The sequence below is a fragment of the Pelophylax lessonae genome, assembly GCF_965119305.1.
Source record: "Pelophylax lessonae genome assembly, chromosome: 4".
Lineage (NCBI taxonomy): Eukaryota > Metazoa > Chordata > Amphibia > Anura > Ranidae > Pelophylax > Pelophylax lessonae.
The window spans coordinates 498,876,539-498,895,144 of record NC_138771.1 but is presented as its reverse complement, the minus strand read 5'-3'; the positions used below and the strand labels follow the sequence as shown (position 1 = coordinate 498,895,144).

Genomic DNA, 18,606 nt, shown 5'->3' with positions numbered 1-18,606 from the left:
ACTAATTTTCATCAGAACTAATTTGTCATTGAATCTTTTAACAGTTAGAAATTCCTATGCATTGCAACAAAACCTTTCCTATTTTGCGCTGTGTATTACATACCATGCCTTTTCTATGAAATTCCCCTAACTTCCTTTCCGGGAGACACAACAAAGTGAGAGTAAATCTTCAAATTCAGGGACAGAGGCTCTAACCTTTCCTCAATCTCTTCAAAATCAAAAGAACATTTAGAGATATTAATTGGCACAAGAAGCTGAAAGCTACTTGAAAATGCAGCAGATAGTTTGAAAGTTGAACTCCTGCACAAAAAAAAAGTTAATTTAACCGCTTTAGACCGCCCCATAGCATATTTACTGCTACAGGGCAGCTGCTCTGTGTAGAATTGTGTGTGTGTATATATACGTGATTCTGCACTCCCAGATTTTGGGCTCGAATGCGTGCCGCCGGCTCGCTCCCGCTGTGATTTGACACAGCGGGAGTCCATCAGTAAACAAGGCAGACTGTCATTCTGTGAGTACAGAAGACATGGATCCTGTGAAGCAGGAACACCAATCCATGCCTTCAAGTAGTGAAAGCACCTCCCCCACAATTTAGTAATCACTCCCTGGGCACACCTTTAACCCTTTGATTGTCCCTAGAGGTTAACTCCTTCCCTGCTGGTGTCATTAGTACAGTGACAGTGCATATTTTCGGCACTGATGACTGTAATGTCACTGATTCCCAAAAAAGTGTTGGGTGTCAATTGGTTGTCGCCATTACTAATAAAAAATAAAAATATCCCATACTTTGTAGACTGTGTAACTTTTGCGCAAACCAATCAATATACGCTTATTGTTTTGTTTTTTTGTTTTTTTACCAAAAACATGTAGCAGAATAAATATTGGCCCAAATTAATGAAGAAATTTGAATTTTTTAAAAAAAATTTATTGGATATGTTTTAGAGCAGAAAATAAAAAATTTCTTTTTTTCTTTTTTTTTTTTTTTTTTTTCAAAATTGTCAGTTTGTTTTATAGCGCAAAAATTAAAAACTGCAAAGGTGATCAAATACCACCAAAAGAAAGCTCAATTTGTGGGGAAAAAAGGACATACAATTTATTTTGGGTATAGTGTCGCACGGCCGTGCAATTGTTAGTTAAAATAACGCAGTGCTGTATCACAAAAATGGCCGGGTCAGGAAGGGGGGGGGGTAAAACCCAGCTAAGCTGAAGTGGTTAAGTATATTCCTTAATAGTCGCAATGGATATCAATCCTCTGTGTGTACCAATGCCTTAGACTTTGCAAAAGAAGCTTATACCTTGAAAAAGTAGATATCACTGTGCTGCAAATAGCCTGTGTTGAGTTTAGAGCTGTAGGAGGGATCCAGGAGCCCCACCCACTACAGGTTGCAAGCAGAAAATGACAGGAGGGGGCAGGTACAAGATCAGTCACCCTGCACAAGTAGAGAGGGCAGCAGTGACTGGTCTTTATTACAGGAAGTTCCTGCACAGAAGAAAGGTTGAATTACTGCATTGATCTGGACAATGCACAAAACATTCCCAAGATTCAAGCAAGAATACACACGTAGAACAAAAAGTATGTCTGGACAGCTGCACTCCAATGCAAATATTTATTGAAAAGAGGATAAAATACCACAGCACAGAGGTACAGATCAGACGGCTGACGCGTTTCACACTACTAACAGTGCTTAATCATAGCTATAGTGTGCAGGACTAAAAACAAGTTATATATAGATAACAAAAAGCTCCATAATGTGCATAATTGTCTTAAACTAAATCAGATGCATCTAATTGAACAAAAGGCCACCCCCACAGTCTGCTCAAGCAATCAATGATCAAACGGTTTAACCCCTAACGGGGTCGTCATTAGGTCACATATCACGTTGCTCATTCGCAAACCTGGGATTGTATAAAAAACAAAAAATAATTGTGTGTGAAAACATGAACATAATAAAAAAAAAAATGTATACATACATAGAGATATATAATAGGATCATAAAACACTGTATATATGATCATATTGCAACAAAGTATCTTCCATGAACAATATCCTCATGCAACACATACATATATTAGTTTAAAATGCTTTTTTTTTTTTTTTTTTAAATACACCAAAAACCCCCAGAGTGTGTGACTTCTCAAATTGACTAAATATGTAGTATAGCTCCATCAAATTGGAATAAACCTCACAATAATAATGCTATTTATACGCCAAGCACTCACACAAGAGGGAGGGTGAGATAAAGAAAAGAAGGAACCAAACACAGCAAAAAAAGAAAAAAAACGGAAAAAAGGACAAAACAAATCCAGGTAGCATACATGAACAGACCACACAACAGATCGAATCGGCAAATCGAGAGATATCATTTGAAAAGAGAACAGCGCCAGTCTAGCAGGGGGAGAAAACCACATGCAGCAACATAGTGTTTTATATCCTGCAATCAAATAGACAAGGAACTGAGGTAGTCATTAACATAAAAATAAATACAAATGTAAATATGAATATAGGCGCAATCCTAAATATATTCATAGACCAACCTGCATACAGGAGGGAGAGAGAAGTGTGTGTGTGTGTGTATGTATGTATATATATATATATATATGTATGTATGTATGGAAAAAAAACCCATGACCACAAATGATCATAATAGTGGGACAGATCCCATTCAAAATTTAAGCCAATGGGCTTTCTGGTATTCAAACTAAATACCCAAAAAAACCTCTCTCCTGCATAATGTCGTAAATTTGTCACCACCTCTGATAGATGATTGAATTTTCTCCATACCCTGAATAGACTAGACACATCCTTATGCTGCTCCCCCCAATGTCTGGCTACATTAGTGTTATGGTTCTTTTCTATGTCATATAAGTGATCATGTAACCTATGTGTAGTCCTACCTACATATTGAATCTGACATGATTCACACGTAATGACATGGATCAAGAACTGAGTGTTAGTTATTGACTGAACAATGTTCCCTCTTTTTTTATGTGTGTACAACATGAACACCCCCTTAAACCACATCTAAAAGTGCCCTTAAATTGCATCCAATGAGCCACAGGTTTGGCGCTATGAAATAAACTGGGGGATAAAACACCCCCAAGGGTGGGAGCTCTGCGGGACACAGTCTTAATTCCCTTAGATAGAATTTGCGCATAGACTGTATCATTATATAAGACAGGGAGGTATTTTAAGACTATATATTCCTAATCTTACCATATTGATCACTAAACGGAGTAGAACAAACAAGAGAATGGGAGTCCTCCCTGCTTCTATAGTATCTGTTATAACCATTTCTGGTCTTATCCTTTAACAAATTCTCCCGAGGAGTATCCATATCCATTTTGAGAATACACATGCCTCTTGTATTTAGACAATATTTTTACATCCAGGAGTTCAGCTTTAAAAGGAACTTGGTAATGGACTGTCTTTACTTGGTGTTGGCTTTGTTGTCAATACATGCCACTGCCTTCCTGAAAATGGTTCATTGTACCCACATCTCATACTGTATTGCGGTTACCTGCATTGTAATATGAGTTATGCTGAGCACGCATAAACTCCAAATGGGAACAGAGTTGATAATCGAAACACGGCTTGCTACTGGGACCCAGAGGTCTCTTGTGCAGAGTGGAGACATTTTGATAAAGCAATGGTAACCATTGTTTGTTTTTTTTCCTTATGCTGATTTTATTTAACCCTTAGGTCACCATACCACAGCGCATTGTCCAGTCAGGAGATCCACACGAGAGGAAAGAACGTGCAGGCTGCTTGGGAACAGGTAGTGTTAAGACAAAGCATCTGAAACATATGGGTGGAAATAACAGCCCTCTTTCATAGCTGAAATAGGAATTTCAGTGATAAAAAATACGCACTTTTTATCCTACTAAACTTTCAATTGCCCTTAATCCCAGATCATATTTCTTTCTCATTGCCACCTTCACATCAGCTGAACTTTCAAAATGGCTGGTGGTGTGATTACCCATAATTGATGCTAAAGCTGGAAACTGGGAGTAAGTGATGCAAGTTCCCGTCTTCCCCTATTACTTGCTCAGGGCGGTGTGAGCAGCTCAGACTCCTACAGAAATATTTCCAGATCATAAAGTTTCTGGATTTAGATCAAGGCAATCTATGGATTATCTTGATGCCCACCCCTTATCTATTGTCACAACCTTTTTGTCTTACTTCCTCAACACTCTGTTAGGCCCTTGTGTCCCTAGCAGTTCTCTCCGTAACTTTCCAGTGGTAGGATCACTGCGCAGAGCAGTATTTGTCACTCCCTTGCAGGCTGGAACAACATACATTGAGTTGAGTGTTTTCCTGCACATTTTGGGCACCATGCACACTTGCTTATGAAAATAAGTAGCATTTTTCTGCGAGAATTTGGCAAAAATTCTATCCCCAATGTTAGTGTGCACGCGTGTTTATGCACGTACTGTGTAAATGCATTTTACTGGCTAGAATATTCTGGCCATTGGAATATATTTTAATGCATATGGTCGTTTAGACTCAGTTTTTACATTAAAAAGCTCCTTTCCAAAACGCACATTTAGGGGTGTTCTTCTTCTTTTTTTTTTTTTATAAATCTGCCAGTAATCCCTTTTTTTTTTTTTTTTTTTTTTTATATTAATTGACGGACGCAGTTCTCTGATCCATATTGGTAGGGTTATACTGCCCCCTACAGGAGTAGGACACTAGGCAAAAAGTTCTGGCTACACCTATGAGCAGTCCCGGAGGGTACAATACACCCTCTCTCTTCCTGCATAGGGTGTCAGTTTTAATCTGCCTAGTCAGGAGTAAGGACCTAGTTCCTTGCTTGGATCTTTGGTCCTGGCATAAAAGTATTATTTTTTTTTTTTTATGTACATTTTTTTCTCCGGAATTTTTTCTTGTGAGATCTTCAAGCAATTATGCCGGGCTGAGCGACGGGCTGGATATCTAGATCCAGTGGTCGCCCCAGCCTGGCCATCGAGCGCGTGCAGGCCTTAGCTCCGCACTGGGTCGGCCCCCGACATAGTCCCACTGCACGGGGACTGGCACCCGAGTTAAACGTCTCGCCAGGATGCACACGACAGGGTCTAGGCCTATGTCGCAGTGTTCCTATTTTGCAGACAGCCCCCACAATTCGGTGGAGAGGGGGCCTGTCAGGAAATGGCGCCTGCCTGTGTTCCTAGGTACAGTGAGTAAACGTTCGCCCCCCCTTTCCCTGGCAGTTTTTGGGGTGGACGCGGGCCTTTTCCCTGGGATGGTCGGACCCTCACACTCCTGGGTTTCCCTCTGTCCTGTTGTGCCCCCCCTTTCCCACGTGGGGGGGACTGTTTGGGCCTACCTGAGGCTGGGACCTAGTGTGCAGGTAGCATGGGGGGTGCGCCGTCCTTGGCACTCGGTCGATCGTGCGGGTGAGGCCTCGGTCGGTTGGGGGGCGGGGGGTCTCCCTGTGGATCCTGTTGCCACGCTGGCTGCTCGGGCCGCCATTTTGTTGTAGCCTCGTCTGCTATTATGGTGGCGTCCATCTTTGTACACCCGTTTTCGGCCATTTTGCAGTGGATTCTTTGCTGCGAATCTAGGTGGGAGTGCCTGGATGCGTTTTCCGGGGATGGAGCCCCTTACCTTCACCGTGCTGTCCTGAGACTGCTTTTTGGGACAGTGGGTTCTGGGGGCCTCTCTCTCTCTCTTTTGGGGGTCTGCGGGCATGCCTGACCTTCAGGGGGGGGGGGGCGCTGTAGCATGGTGGGATAGTTTTTTTGCAAAAAACAAAATGTCATTTCTCTTACGTCCTCCGACAGTCGTCGCCGCCACCTCTAAGTCATCACTATTGGGTATTTACTTCCACTCCGCAGGAGTAGCTAGGCATAAGACTTAGTCAAAAGAACAAAAGCATTTGCATAGACACACCCATGGGGGCTGTCCCACTGGTCAATACCCCCCTGCAGTGATCACTCCCAACTCAGTTTGTTTCTGCCTAGCGTCAGGAGTAGTTAGGCTTCCCCTGTGCTGGGGCTACAGTCTCAGCCTTTCTAATCTTTTTTTTTTTTTATTTGATTTTCTTTTAAAAATGTCAGTTTTTTCTTGTTATACTAGCTGTTTCTTTTGTCAGCTTTAGTTGTTAGTCGATTCTTCGGATGAAGATGGATTCTTGCGGAGCTGGGAATCGGACTGACCGCCCTGGTTCTCCAGGGCAGAGGGACCCCCAGCCCGCCATCGAGCGTTCAGCCATGTGTTCGCCCTGGCATTATGAACGACCCATCCCTGCTCGCAGCAGGGATGCAGCCTGTGAGGTGGCTACCTCACTGGACACATCTGCAGTGTCCTGTCCTTGGCTAACGGCATTCCCTGTCAGATGAGGACAGCGGCTTTCCGTTCATAGAGGCACCCCACGCCATCTGGTACAGGTAAGTACTTCTGTGTGGGGCCTCTGTCTGGGGTGGCAGTCCTGTGTTGCTGTGTATTCCCCATGTCTGTCCCTGTGGCGATCCCTGCGGGGGTCTTTTGTACATGCGGTGCTGTGTATTGTTTGGGGCCCCTTCCCCTGTGTCACTTCGGTGTTTTTCTGGGGGTGCAGACGATATGTGTGGCGGCCGCAGCGGGGAAAAACCGCGCGGTCCGCCATTTTTAATATGGGCAAGCATGTCTGGCTTCACTGTGGGCTACATTACATGCTGTTTTGGCGCCATTTTGCATGTGGCAGACCGTTCGTTCCGAGCACATGTTCGGCGGCCATTTTCCTGAAGCCTCCCATTCAGTTCTATAGGCAGCCATTTTCCCTGGGTTATTGCAGCTTATAGTTCAGCCTCTTATGACCTCACTTCCTTTTCCTCTGAAGCAGCGATCAATGTGGTAACACTCTGTGGGGCTCTGCAGACTGTCTCTTCCATAACTTTCTGTTTTGTTATTCCTGGCTCAGTTTCTTCTCCTTTTGGGAGTCTTTAGTCACTGTACATATAGCGGTGGGCTGCGCACTCCGCAGCGGTATTAAAGGGCCAGTACCTTTTATTGCACTGTTGTTTTTCTAACTTGGGCAATGGAATCTCAGGACAGCAAATTTCCTCCAGCTGTGGTGGGGCACCCCAGTCCTGCTGGGGCCCCTGTTATACCTGATTTGGCCGCCGTAGTGGAGTCTTTAGTGTCCAAAATGGAGGTACTGATGGCTGAACGTGCTGCTAGGAAAAGACCCAGATTATCGATCTCCTCTGATTCAGATGGTGATGTGGCTGCTGCGGCGGGCGTGCCCTTTTCAGGGTCTCGCTCATCCTTGGACCCTCTGGGGTCTGAGGGGGGAAGGTGGAGGGGGTTGATGTTTCTCCCCCGGGGTCGCCTGAGGAACGCACGACCATGAATGAGTTGATTTCTTCTGTGAAAGAAACACTACACTTGGAGGATGAGCCCAGTCCTCCGGGCATTGTGTCCTCTTTTGGTACACATAGGACCCGCAAGTCAGCACAGGTTTTTCCCTGCCCTGCTGAGTTTCATTACACTGTTAATGAACTTTGAAACGTCCATTCATGGTTCCTAATCTGTTTAAACTACTTTATCCCTTTGCGCCGGCTACGGAATCGCGATGGTGTGTGCCTCCACAGGTGAATCACACTGTGTGTTAAACAAGGCTACTTTGATTCCTACTGAGACCCCGGTTTTTCGGGATCCCACGGACAGAAGGTCTCTAGCCCGCCATTCCTACACGGTGGCGGGTTCCTTGCTCAAACCTGTTTTCACGTCCATTCTGGTGGCTCAGGCGGTGGCTGATTGGACTAAGGTGCTTAGATGCAACCTCACGTCTGATTCTGCCCCTCCTGACACGCTGGCTATGGTGGATCAAATTCACCAAGGAGTCATGTATTTGTGCGATGCGGCCTTAAATGAGGCCCCTTTGGTAACACGCCTAACTAGTGTTGCGGTGCTTAACCGTCGACTGATCTGGCTGAAGAGCTGGTGGGCTGACCAGACATCACGGAAAACAGTTGCTGATTTTCCCTATGCTGGTTCTCGCCTTTTTGGCGAGGCGTTGGATACCTTGGTAAAAGGCGTCACAGGGGGCAAGAGCACCATGCTGCCTCAGAACCCGAAGAACAAGTCCTTTCGTGGCAAGCGGGGTTCCGCCTCTCGACCCAATCAAGGGTCCTTTCGTGCCTTTCGGAATCAAACCAAGGGCAAGCCCTTCAAGGGCCAAGGTAGCCAGAAGAAGCCCTGGACGGGCAAGCAGAAGTCCGGCAATGCCGGTGCGGCGGGTCAATCCGCCTCTGCCTGAAGGGGCGCCCTCACCCATTTCTGGGGTGGGGGGACGTTTGTGCGGTTTCCTCCAACCTTGGCTGCTCCGAATTCCGGACAGGTGGGTTCAGGAAATCATTCGATCAGGGTACAAGATCGAATTCCTTTCCCGGCCGGCGGACAGATTTTTTCCCTTAAATCTTCATTTGACCCCAGGGCGCCTGCAGGACCTGCATCAAGCGGTGCAGGACCTCCTTGCCCAGGGGGTGATTGTCCCGGTGCCTCTTTGGGACAGGTTTCGGGGGTTTTATCCAATCTGTTCACTGTTCCCTGAAAGGAGGGCAAGGTGCGTCCTATTCTGGACCTGAAAGCACTGAACCGCTTCGTGCGCGTTCGAAAGTTCCGTATGGAATCTCTCTGCTCGGTGGTGGCCCCCCTGAGTCCAGGGGAATTCCTGGCCTCTATAGACCTGAAGGATGCGTACCTACACATCCCCATTTTCGAGGGTCACCAGAGGTACCTTCGGTTCGCAATAGCGGAGGACCACTATCAGTTTGTGGCGTTACCTTTTGGTCTCGCTTCGGCTCCAAGGGTCTTTACCAAAGTGTTAGCGCCTGTTCTAGGCCTGCTAAGGGCTCAGGGCATTGCAGTCTTGGGATATCTGGACGATCTCCTCTTAAGATCGAGTGTCAGCCAGGACCTACTGCCACCACGGTACAGACGCTCCAGGAGTTCGGATGGACCATCAACGTACAGAAGTCTCCTTCGGTTTGTCTTCCCTATATGGGAATGGTTCTGGACTCTGCTCAAGCAAAGGTGTTCTTGCCGGAGGACAAGCTCCGGACCTTACAGAACGAGATCAGGTCCCTCAGGGACAAGCTATCCTCGTCACTCAGGACCTGCATTCGGTCCCTAGGGTTGATGGTATCAGCCTTCGAGGTGATACCCTTTGCTCAGTTTCACACACGGTCTTTTCAAGCGGAGATCCTGGCCAGGTGGAACAGACTACCTCAGTCCTTGAATCTGAGTGTCTCATTGAGTCGCCGGACCAGAATGGATCTTCTGTGGTGGCTTCAGTCCCCGGCTGTGTCAGAAGGAAAATCCTTCCGTCCGTTGCTGTGGACGGTGATTACCACGGATGCCAGCCTGTCGGGCTGGGGTGGAGTCCTGGGCAACCTGTCTGCCCAGGGCACTTGGTCGGGGGAGGAATCCTCCCTTCCGATCAACATATTGGAATTGAGAGCGATCAAACTCTGTCTCTTCCAGTGGTCGGATCGACTTCGGGGCTGTCCGGTTCAGGTACAGACGGACAATGCTACCGCGGTGGCTTACTTTAACCACCAAGGGGGCACCAGGAGTGCCCGGGCGGCCCGGGAGGTGACCGACATTCTGTCTTGGGCCGAGACTCATGTCCCGGCAATCTCAGCAGTTCACATTCCGGGTGTGGAGAATTGGCAGGCCGACTATCTGAGCCGCCAGACCCTGGACCAGGGGGAATGGTCCCTGCACCCGGAGGTCCTCCAAATGCTGTGTGCGGTGCGTGGGGATACCCGGACGTGGATCTGTTCGCGTCTCGGCTAAACCACAAGGTGGAAAGATTCGTGGCAAGAACGCGCGATCTGCGGGCGGACGCCTCAAATGCGTTGGTGGCCCCTTGGCATCGGTATCGCCTGATGTATGCCTTTCCTCCGATTTAGTTGTTGTCCAGGTTCCTTCGCAGGTTAGCCTCGGAACCGCACTTGGTGATTCTGGTGGCGCCGGACTGGCCGCGCCGGTCCTGGTACGCAGACGTTCTTCACCTGGCAGTGGCGCCTCCTTGGTGGCTGCCAATGCGGGAAGATCTACTGTCTCAGGGACCGATCTTCCATCCTGCTTTACAGTTGCTGGCTTTAACGGCCTGGCTGTTGAGACCCAGGTCCTGAGAGACAGGGGTCTCGCCTCAGAGGTCATTCCTACTCTAATCAAGGCTAGGAAGTCCTCATCTGGAAAAATCTATTACTGTACCTGGAAAGCCTATTTCACCTGGTGTGAGTCCAGGGGGTTCTCCCCTCGCTCGTACTCGGTGTCGAGTGTTGGCTTTTCTCCAGACTGGTGTGGACCAGCGCCTGGCGCTGGCCAGGTTTCTGCACTGGCTATTCTTTTCCAAGGCCCTGTGGCATCTCATTCCTCGATTCGCACCTTTATTCAAGGTGTGGGACATTTGGCTCCTCCCCGGAGGGAGCCTTTGCCTCCATGGGACTTGAACTTAGTTCTGTCCGCGTTGCAGCGTTCTCCCTTTGAAAACATCCAGGAGATATTGTTGTCTCTACTGTCTAAGAAGGTTGCTTTTTTAGTGGCGATCACTTCGGCTCGCAGAGTGTCGGAGTTGGCGGCGTTGTCTTTCTGCTCTCCTTACTTGGTGATTCACAAGGATAAGGTGGTCTTGCGACCTCATTCGTCTTTTCTTCCGAAGGTGGTCTCTGAGTTTCACCTTAATGAGGACATTGTCCTGCCTTCGCTCTGTGCGAAGCCTAAGCATCCTAAGGAGGTTGCATTGCATTCCTTGGATGTTGTCAGGGCGATCAGGGTTTACCTGTCGTCCACTGAATTCTTTCGGAAAACAGATTCCCTCTTTGTCCTTTCTGAGGGACCTCGGAAGGGCATGGCTGCGTCTGCAGCGACCATTGCCAAATGGATCAGACAGACCAATGAACAGGCTTATGCTTTGAAGGAACAGGTTCCACATTTCCCTGTTAAGGCGCACTCTACTAGATCTGTGAGTGCGTCCTGGGCCTACTGGCATCGAGCCTCGGTGGCCCAGGTGTGCAAGGCTGCGACTTGGTCGTCGGTGCACACCTTTTCCAAATTCTATAAGGTGGATGTTCTGGCATCAGCTGATGCCTCCTTTGGCTGCAAAGTTCTCAGTGCGGCAGTGCCATAAGGGACCCTTGTTTTTTTGTGGGTCCCTGACTGTTGGGGTTGTTTATCCCCTGGGTTATTTGCTTTCCTGGGCTGTTGCTCCTGTTGAGCTTTTTCTGTTGCCCAGAAGGTTCTCTTACTGTGCGTGTAAGGTTCCTTTCTCTGATGTGGGTACTGCGTTGCCTTTTTCTACGTTTGCGTCTCCCACCCCTCATGTCTACACTGCTTTGGGACATCCCAATAGTGATGACTTAGAGGTGGCGGCGGCTGTCGGATGACGTAAGAGAAAACAAAATGTTTGTAAAATCTTACCTGTAAAATTCCTTTCTCTGAGTCCTCCGACAGTCGCCGCCCCCCCCCCCCTCTTTTGGGGTTTTTTCTTGTACACTTACTGCTATTCTACCAAACTGAGTTGGGAGTGATCACTGCAGGGGGGTATTGACCAGTGGGACAGCCCCCATGGGTGTGTCTATGCAAATGCTTTTGTTCTTTTGACTAAGTCTTATGCCTAGCTACACCTGCGGAGCGGAAGTCAATACCCAATAGTGATGACTTGGAGGTGGCGGCGACTTTTGGAGGACTCAGAGAAAGGAATTTTACAGGTAAGATTTTACAAAAATTCTGTTTTTTTTTTTGCAAATTTTGCTGGTGGGTTCTTCTGGTTCTGTATGGACCCTGCAGACCATGCAACCCCCACCTGACCCCCTCACAGAGGCCGCAGGGCCTTTTCCAGAGCTCCACTGTCCATCAATTCATTTTCGGCGCATTTGGGCTTGGTTGGAGGTGGCCTTGAGAGGGCGAGGTATGCTGAAACTTTTCTCCACCTACCCCTGCCTCATCTGATGTCTCGGCTTCTGAGTCTGACTCAGCAGATGGGGGCCTCCCTGCCGGATCTGTTACCTCGCGTCCAGTCGCCTCGGATAATGAGGCTGACCTTTCTACCTCCCCTGCCGCGCGCGATACAGGCACTGGTTGGATGCACTGATTTTCGATGCGTGACACCCTGCAATTTGAATGCCGCAGTGATGGCTGCGCCTGGGGCGTGGGTTGCATCTGACACGCATGCCATCCGGAGCAGCTTGATTTGCTAGCATGCTCATAAAGAATGTGACCATCTGAGATTTTTCCCCTGGGGTGTTGAGTGGCTGCTAGACGTTACCCTTTTGCGGAGTCTCTGGTAAGAAGGACTGTACCGCCTAAGGTGGACCTATGGTCTCTAGGCTGAATAGGACTACCGTTGTTTCGGTGGAGGTATCCCCCCTCCTTTAAGGACCTGGGGGATAGGGTGACGTGGGCTGAGGCCCGGGATCTGTACTCCCTGGCGGGGTTTGCACTGGGAACAGTGTTTATGATTGCCCTTGCCATGAAGACTCTACCTGACGGGCAGAGTTGGAATGCCGTAACTTGATGAGGAGTGAGAGCCTCTTGCCCTGGGGGAGCTGTTGGATATATGTATTTATGAGCATGATCCCTTGTTGCCATAAGGCAATAGGGATCCACATCTTCTGGTAAGCCCCCACTTCTTCCACACTTTGTTGGTGTTTGGAGGTTCCCACCACCACTATTCTCCTGCATGTCCAGGATATATTACATGGATGCTATTGATTGGTGAAAGCCGTATCACTGGACTAATGTATATGGACAGTTTCTTTATTTGCACAGAGCACTGATGCACTTTTTTTCTCTACTGTTTACACATCTATATATATATATTTGCATGCACTATATTTATAATTATACTATCATTAATTTTATATTTTACCATGGGGAAGGATTTCTATCGGTTTGTGGCGTTACCTCTTGTTCTCGCTTCTGTTCCTCGGGTCTTCACAAAGGTGTTGGCTCCGGTCCTGGCGCTGTTGCTGCAGTGGGGTGCATCTGTCCCGGGTTCCTGGCTGATCTGCTTCTCTGTGGGGAGTCCCCTGCGGTGCTGACGAAGAATGAAGTCACCGTGAGAACTCTGGAGGAGTTCGGGTGGGTTCTGAACCTTCAGAAGTCATCCACGGTCCCTTCCATGAGACAGGATTATCTGGGCCTGACTCTGGACTCTTCCTCAGTCAGGGTGTTTCTCCCTCCGGGAAACAACTCTTGGAACTGCAGACTGCGGTTCAACTGTTACTGTCCAGCACATGGTCATCCCTTCGGTCCTGCACGCAAGTTCTGAGACTGATGGTGTCGTCTTTCGAGACTGTCCCCTTCGCTCAATCCCTCTTGAGGATTCCCCAAAAGGCGATCCTTCTCAAATGGGACTTGAATCCTACCTCTCTGGTCATTTGGATCTGGCTGAGCCAGGTGACCAGGGATTTTTGATCTGGAATCCTTCCTCCCCATTTTACTGGACAATTGTCGCCGTGGATGCAAGCCTGTCCGGGTGGGGAGGAGTCCTTGGCAGGTTCTCTGCTTAGGGAGTATGGTCCCTGGAGGAGGATCCAGGTTCCCGATCAATGTCCTGGAGCTGAGAGCAATCCGGCTTTGCCTAGTTCACTGGACCGGGCAACTGCAACTGTCCAGTGTGCATTCTATCGGACTATGCCACAATCGTGGCTTGTGTCATTCACCAAGAGGGCACCAAGGGTGTCCTTGCGGTCTTCGAAGTGACGGACGTTCTTCGTTGGGTGGAGCGCCTTGTTCCAGCTCTCTCCGCTGTTCCCTTTCCAGGTGAGGAAAATTGGCAGACGGATTGCCTCAGTTGCCAGGCCGTGGATGCAGGGGAATGGTCCCTTCATCCGGAGGTGTTCCAGCGGTTGTGCCTTCGTTGGGGCACTCCAGATGTGGATATGTTGGCGTCGCATCTACAGGATAGTGCAGAGGTTTGTTGCCCACTCCCGCGACCCTCTGGCAGATGCACTGGTGGCACCATGGTTTCTGTCGTAGGCAAGACCTACTGAGAAGTTTAGCGTGGTCACCTGCGCGAGGAGGATGCCGGCATAGTCGTGTGTGTGCGTTCGGATGGGCCAAGGTCATTTTTAGCTGCTGTCTGCCTTCCCTCCTCTCAATTTGCTGCCAAGACTTATTCACAGGATCGAGGTGGAAGGGATTCCGGTCATTCTCGTGGCTCAGGACTGGGCTCGCTGGGCTTGGTACGCCGACCTGGTCAGGCTAGCCACAGGCGCTCTTTGGAGGCTTCCTTTCTGGGGGCATTTGTCTCCAGGGCCCATCTTCCATCCTGCTTTACGGTCGCTGGCTTGTTGGCTTGGCTGTTGAAAGCCAGGTGCTGAAGGGCAAGGGATTGTCTGATTCAGTGCTTCCCACCCTGCTTAAAGCGCGGGAAGCGACTTCTAGGATGATTTTTCATAATGCGAGAGAGTTGTATATTGCGTGGTGTGAGTCTCTTTGGACTCCCCCTCGCTCTTGCTCAGTGACCCGGATCTTGGCTATCCTTCATCGGGGAGTTGATCTAATGTTAGCCTTGAGTATTCTCAGGGGTCAGGTTTCGGCTTTGGCAATTTTTGTCCAAAGGCCGTTGGCCGCCCGTTCTCTGGTGATTAACTTCTTCCAGGGGGTGCGACACTTGGTACTTCGATGCGACCTCCATCACCAACTGTGGACCTTGATTTGGTGCAGTCGGTTCTTCATAACCTCCTTTGGCAAATATTCAGGTCCTCTGCCTACCTTATTACAGAAGGTGGCCTTCTTGGTTGCTGTATCACTCTGCGCGCAGGGTGTCAGCACTGGCGACATTATCCTGTTGTTCTCCCTATATGTTGGTCATGGAGACAAGTGGTACTTAATCCGGATCCGTCCTTCCCTCCGAAAGTTGTTTCTAGTGTTCACTTGAACGAGGACATTGTATTACCATCTGTGTCCTAGGCCCAAACATCCTAAGGAATGTGCATTGCATACTCTGGATATAGTTTGTGCACTCAAGGTGTACTTGGCAACTACTGAGTCTTTTTGTGAGTCATGTTCGCTCTCTGTACTCACGGATGGCCCAAGAACAGGGCTGCCTGCATCTGCTGTGTCTGTTTCTAGATGGATCGGACAGATGGTGGTGCAGGCTTATTCAATTAGGGGTCAGGTCCTACCTTTCCCTGTTTCGGCGCATTCTATTTGGGCGCCTAGTGCTTCCTGGGCTTTTCACCATACAGGCATCTGTGCTTCAGGTTGCAAGACGGCTACCTGGTCGTCTGTTCACACCTTTACCAAATTTTATAAGGTGGATGTGCTGGCATCTGCTGATGCCTCTTTTGGCCGCAATGTTTTGCTGGTTGCTGTCTTGAGGGCCTTTGGCCTTCCTTGAGGGTGTTTACTGTTTGTTTCAGGTGGGCCTCATCTTTGTTCTGCTGAGTCCTATGTTGCCTGGTTGGCTATGTTTACCCTTGGGGACTTGTTCTTTTCTGCTGTTCCCACCACTTCTTTTATGGCACTGCTTTGGGTCATCCCTACTGATATGGATCAGAGAACTGCATCCGTCAATTAACGATAGCGAGAACTGTATTTTTGACTTACCGTAAATTCCTTTTCTCTTAAGTTCATTGACGAACGCAGTTCCCGCCCCTCTATTTTGAGTGGGGTTGGTGTTACTTTTATGTCATTGTTTTGATACTAAACTGACATCCTATGCAGCAAGAGTGTGGGTGTACCCTCTGGGACTGCCCATAGGCGTAGCCAGAACTTTTTTTCTGCCTAGTGTCCTACTCCTGTAGGGGGCAGTATAAGCCTACTGATATGGATCAGAGAACTACGTCTGTCAATGAACTTAAGAGAAAAGGATTTTACAGTAAGTCAAAAAAACAGTTTCTCTATCTTTTTTTCAAAAACTCCTGTAGAATGCATATGTGTGCATAGCCATGTAGGCTGACTTATAGATGCTTTTATAGGCTGAAAAAAAAGCTGAACGCCTGTATAAGCGGCATTTTTATGCTCCGTGTGCATGAGGCGTTAGCAATCCTGTTGGTTGTGAGTTCTCCACAGTTATGGAATCGCTAGTGTGACATGAGTCTTAAACTGTTGAAACCGTCAGAATTAACAGATGTTTCCTGGTATGGGGAAGCATGTGGCCTTTCACAAGATCCAGTACGTGGGCCTAAGTGGTCTACGGCCAGGCCCTAACACTGTCACATGGAGTAGAAATAGGGTTCATTAGCCCTCTAAGCTGTGGTACACAGATTAGACTCTCGGCTTTGACAAATGGAGAAGCAGTGAAGCACAGTAAAAATGAGTGTAATGCCCCGTACACACGTGCAGATTATCTGCAGACTTTTGTCTGCAGACTTACCTTTTCTATGTAGTGCAAGGGCCTGCCGGATTGCATACAAATTGAAAGTGTTTAGGTTTGACCTCATATTATATGGTTTTGGTAAGTCTGCAGACAAAAGTCTGCAGATAATCTGCACGTGTGTATGGGGCATTAGTGAGTAAAAGTGTGTGCTTTTAAGAGAACCCGTCGCTTTCCCTTCAGAGAAACCTAGATAAAAACGTATTTCTTTTGTGAATTTCACTTTGTATTGAAAAATGTAATTCCATCAGTCTGAGTAGTTATGAATATATTTCTTTCTTTTGCAGCTACAAAAAAAGGCCCATTTAGACTGAACATAAAGACTGACAGAAATCAATCGCCCAAAAAGCCAGATGACCAGACTCTTCTGCTGCATGTGAGTTGGTGTTGCCTCTTTTATGAACACAGAAATCAAAATGACCAATTTGTATTTTAAAGTTATAATTCTTAATCTGTACTAGTATGTATCTTTTGGCATTGGACCGTTTCTCAATTCATAAAAAATCTATTTAAAAACATGCTAATCCCTGGTCTCCTAGGTTCTGCCAGGGCAAATATGTCCCTCATGTCTAAGGATTGGGCATCCAGACCGCCACACCTCTTATCTCCCCATATCATGGTTGTGTTCACTTCCCAATGCACCCTTTGAGCAACTAGCACTTTACATTTTTAGGACCCTGTCCTTGCCACTTTATTCCTCAACCCCTCACTCAACCCCTTCTACTCTCAGCCCTATTAAATATGATTGAAGCAGTTTCCCAAGTTACACCTGGACCATGGCACTGTTTACTGGTTGTTTAAGGAAACACCGGAAAGACCTTACTTCTGGTAATTTGTCATCCAACTAGTCCTAATGTCAATATAATGTTTGCTGCCTATCATAAAAGAACACACAAGGTGTACTTCTGTTTGAAATTGTAATGCCTTTATTGTAAGGATATCTTGTATACAGTCCTCACGGGGTATTATCAGTACTGTTTGCTTTCTTCCTCCATAAAAATATAAAATGTTTAAAAAAAAAAAAAAAATTAAAAAAAAAAAATCTGTTAAATTGGACCTCCAGTTAAAACTTAATGAAGAACCTCCCATACATTCCAGGTGATGTAATCATTACATGTAGGTAGAACATTTATAGTCTTAATATCCACCTCTTGTAATCTTCACAAGAGAGGGTAATAATTCTCAGTCAATCAGGCCCCATTTACACTTCTCATAGCGCGATGGTAAGTTCCAGCGTGCCCCATTTTTTTTTTTTGCGCTCGCTTTTCATGCGTTTTCACAGGTTCACTTGAAGCACAGTTCCACCCAAAAGTGGAACTTCTGCAGATCTGCTTCCTCCCCCCTTCTGGTGCCACATTTGGGACCTTTCAGGGGGGAGGGACGGGTAGCTGTTTTTGCCAGGTACCCTTCCTCACTTTCAGGAGATGGCGCCCTCGCTCGGAAGTTCGTCCCCCCTCCTCCTTTCCCCACTGCCGGGCCAATTAGAAAGTGCAGCGCGCTTTGCGCATGAGCAGTAGGGAACCGGCTGTGAAGCCGAAAAGGCTTTACTGCCGGTTTCCCTTACAACAAATGGCAGTGGCGGCAGCCAAATCTAAAAAATTGGCTGGGGTGCCGACATCGCGGGTTCCTGGACAGGTATCCATATATTAAAAGACATTATTTGTAGCTGCTGACTTTTATTTATTTTTTTTCCCCCTCCTTGAACTCTGCTTTAAATTAGCTGCCCTATGTGTGACAAATGCACCAAAGAAGGTCCAGGTTGAGATTTTCACATGACAAATGTGGCAAAATTGCACTGCATTTGAGGTGCTGAAAAAAATGGGTGAAGGTTTTGGCGCTTCACCATGTGTACTCCTAAATGAACATGCATGTCTCTAGAGGACCAACTGAGACTGCATATACAATACAAGTAAAAAGGAATTAAATCTAATATAATAAATGCAAAAATAAATCCAATGTGACTGTGCCCAACACCAATAGTATAAAGTGCTACTTGATGCATAAGTCTTCTAATTGCTTCACCACGGGTGCTCAGAGGGTAGATGGTAACTCACCAGAGGTGTTTGACCCCTTTTTACAGAAGGTCAAAATGCGCTTTTTAGACAACCAGATTGGTTTCTAAGCTCACACCATTCCACTCCAATGGTCCCTCGAGTTGGAGCTTGGGGGTAAGAATGTACTCCACAAGGGACACAAAGACTTTATAGTGTAGTATGTTGATGTTTAAAAGAAGGCATAAAAAATATATATTGCACTCACGTGTAACAGTGCCTAAGCCTGGCACTGGTGA

The 18,606-nt window shown here is 47.4% G+C and overlaps 1 protein-coding gene across 1 annotated transcript in view; it reads left to right on the top strand.

Annotated features, from left to right (window-relative positions):
* Nucleotides 1–18,606, top strand: part of CCDC77 (coiled-coil domain containing 77) — a 68,695-nt gene that overhangs the window by 16,760 nt on the left and 33,329 nt on the right. The window contains exons 5-6 of the mRNA XM_082256644.1: nucleotides 3,701–3,776; nucleotides 16,604–16,692. Coding sequence (XP_082112770.1) covers nucleotides 3,701–3,776; nucleotides 16,604–16,692 — 165 coding nt within the window. The remainder of the gene's footprint in view (nucleotides 1–3,700; nucleotides 3,777–16,603; nucleotides 16,693–18,606) is intronic.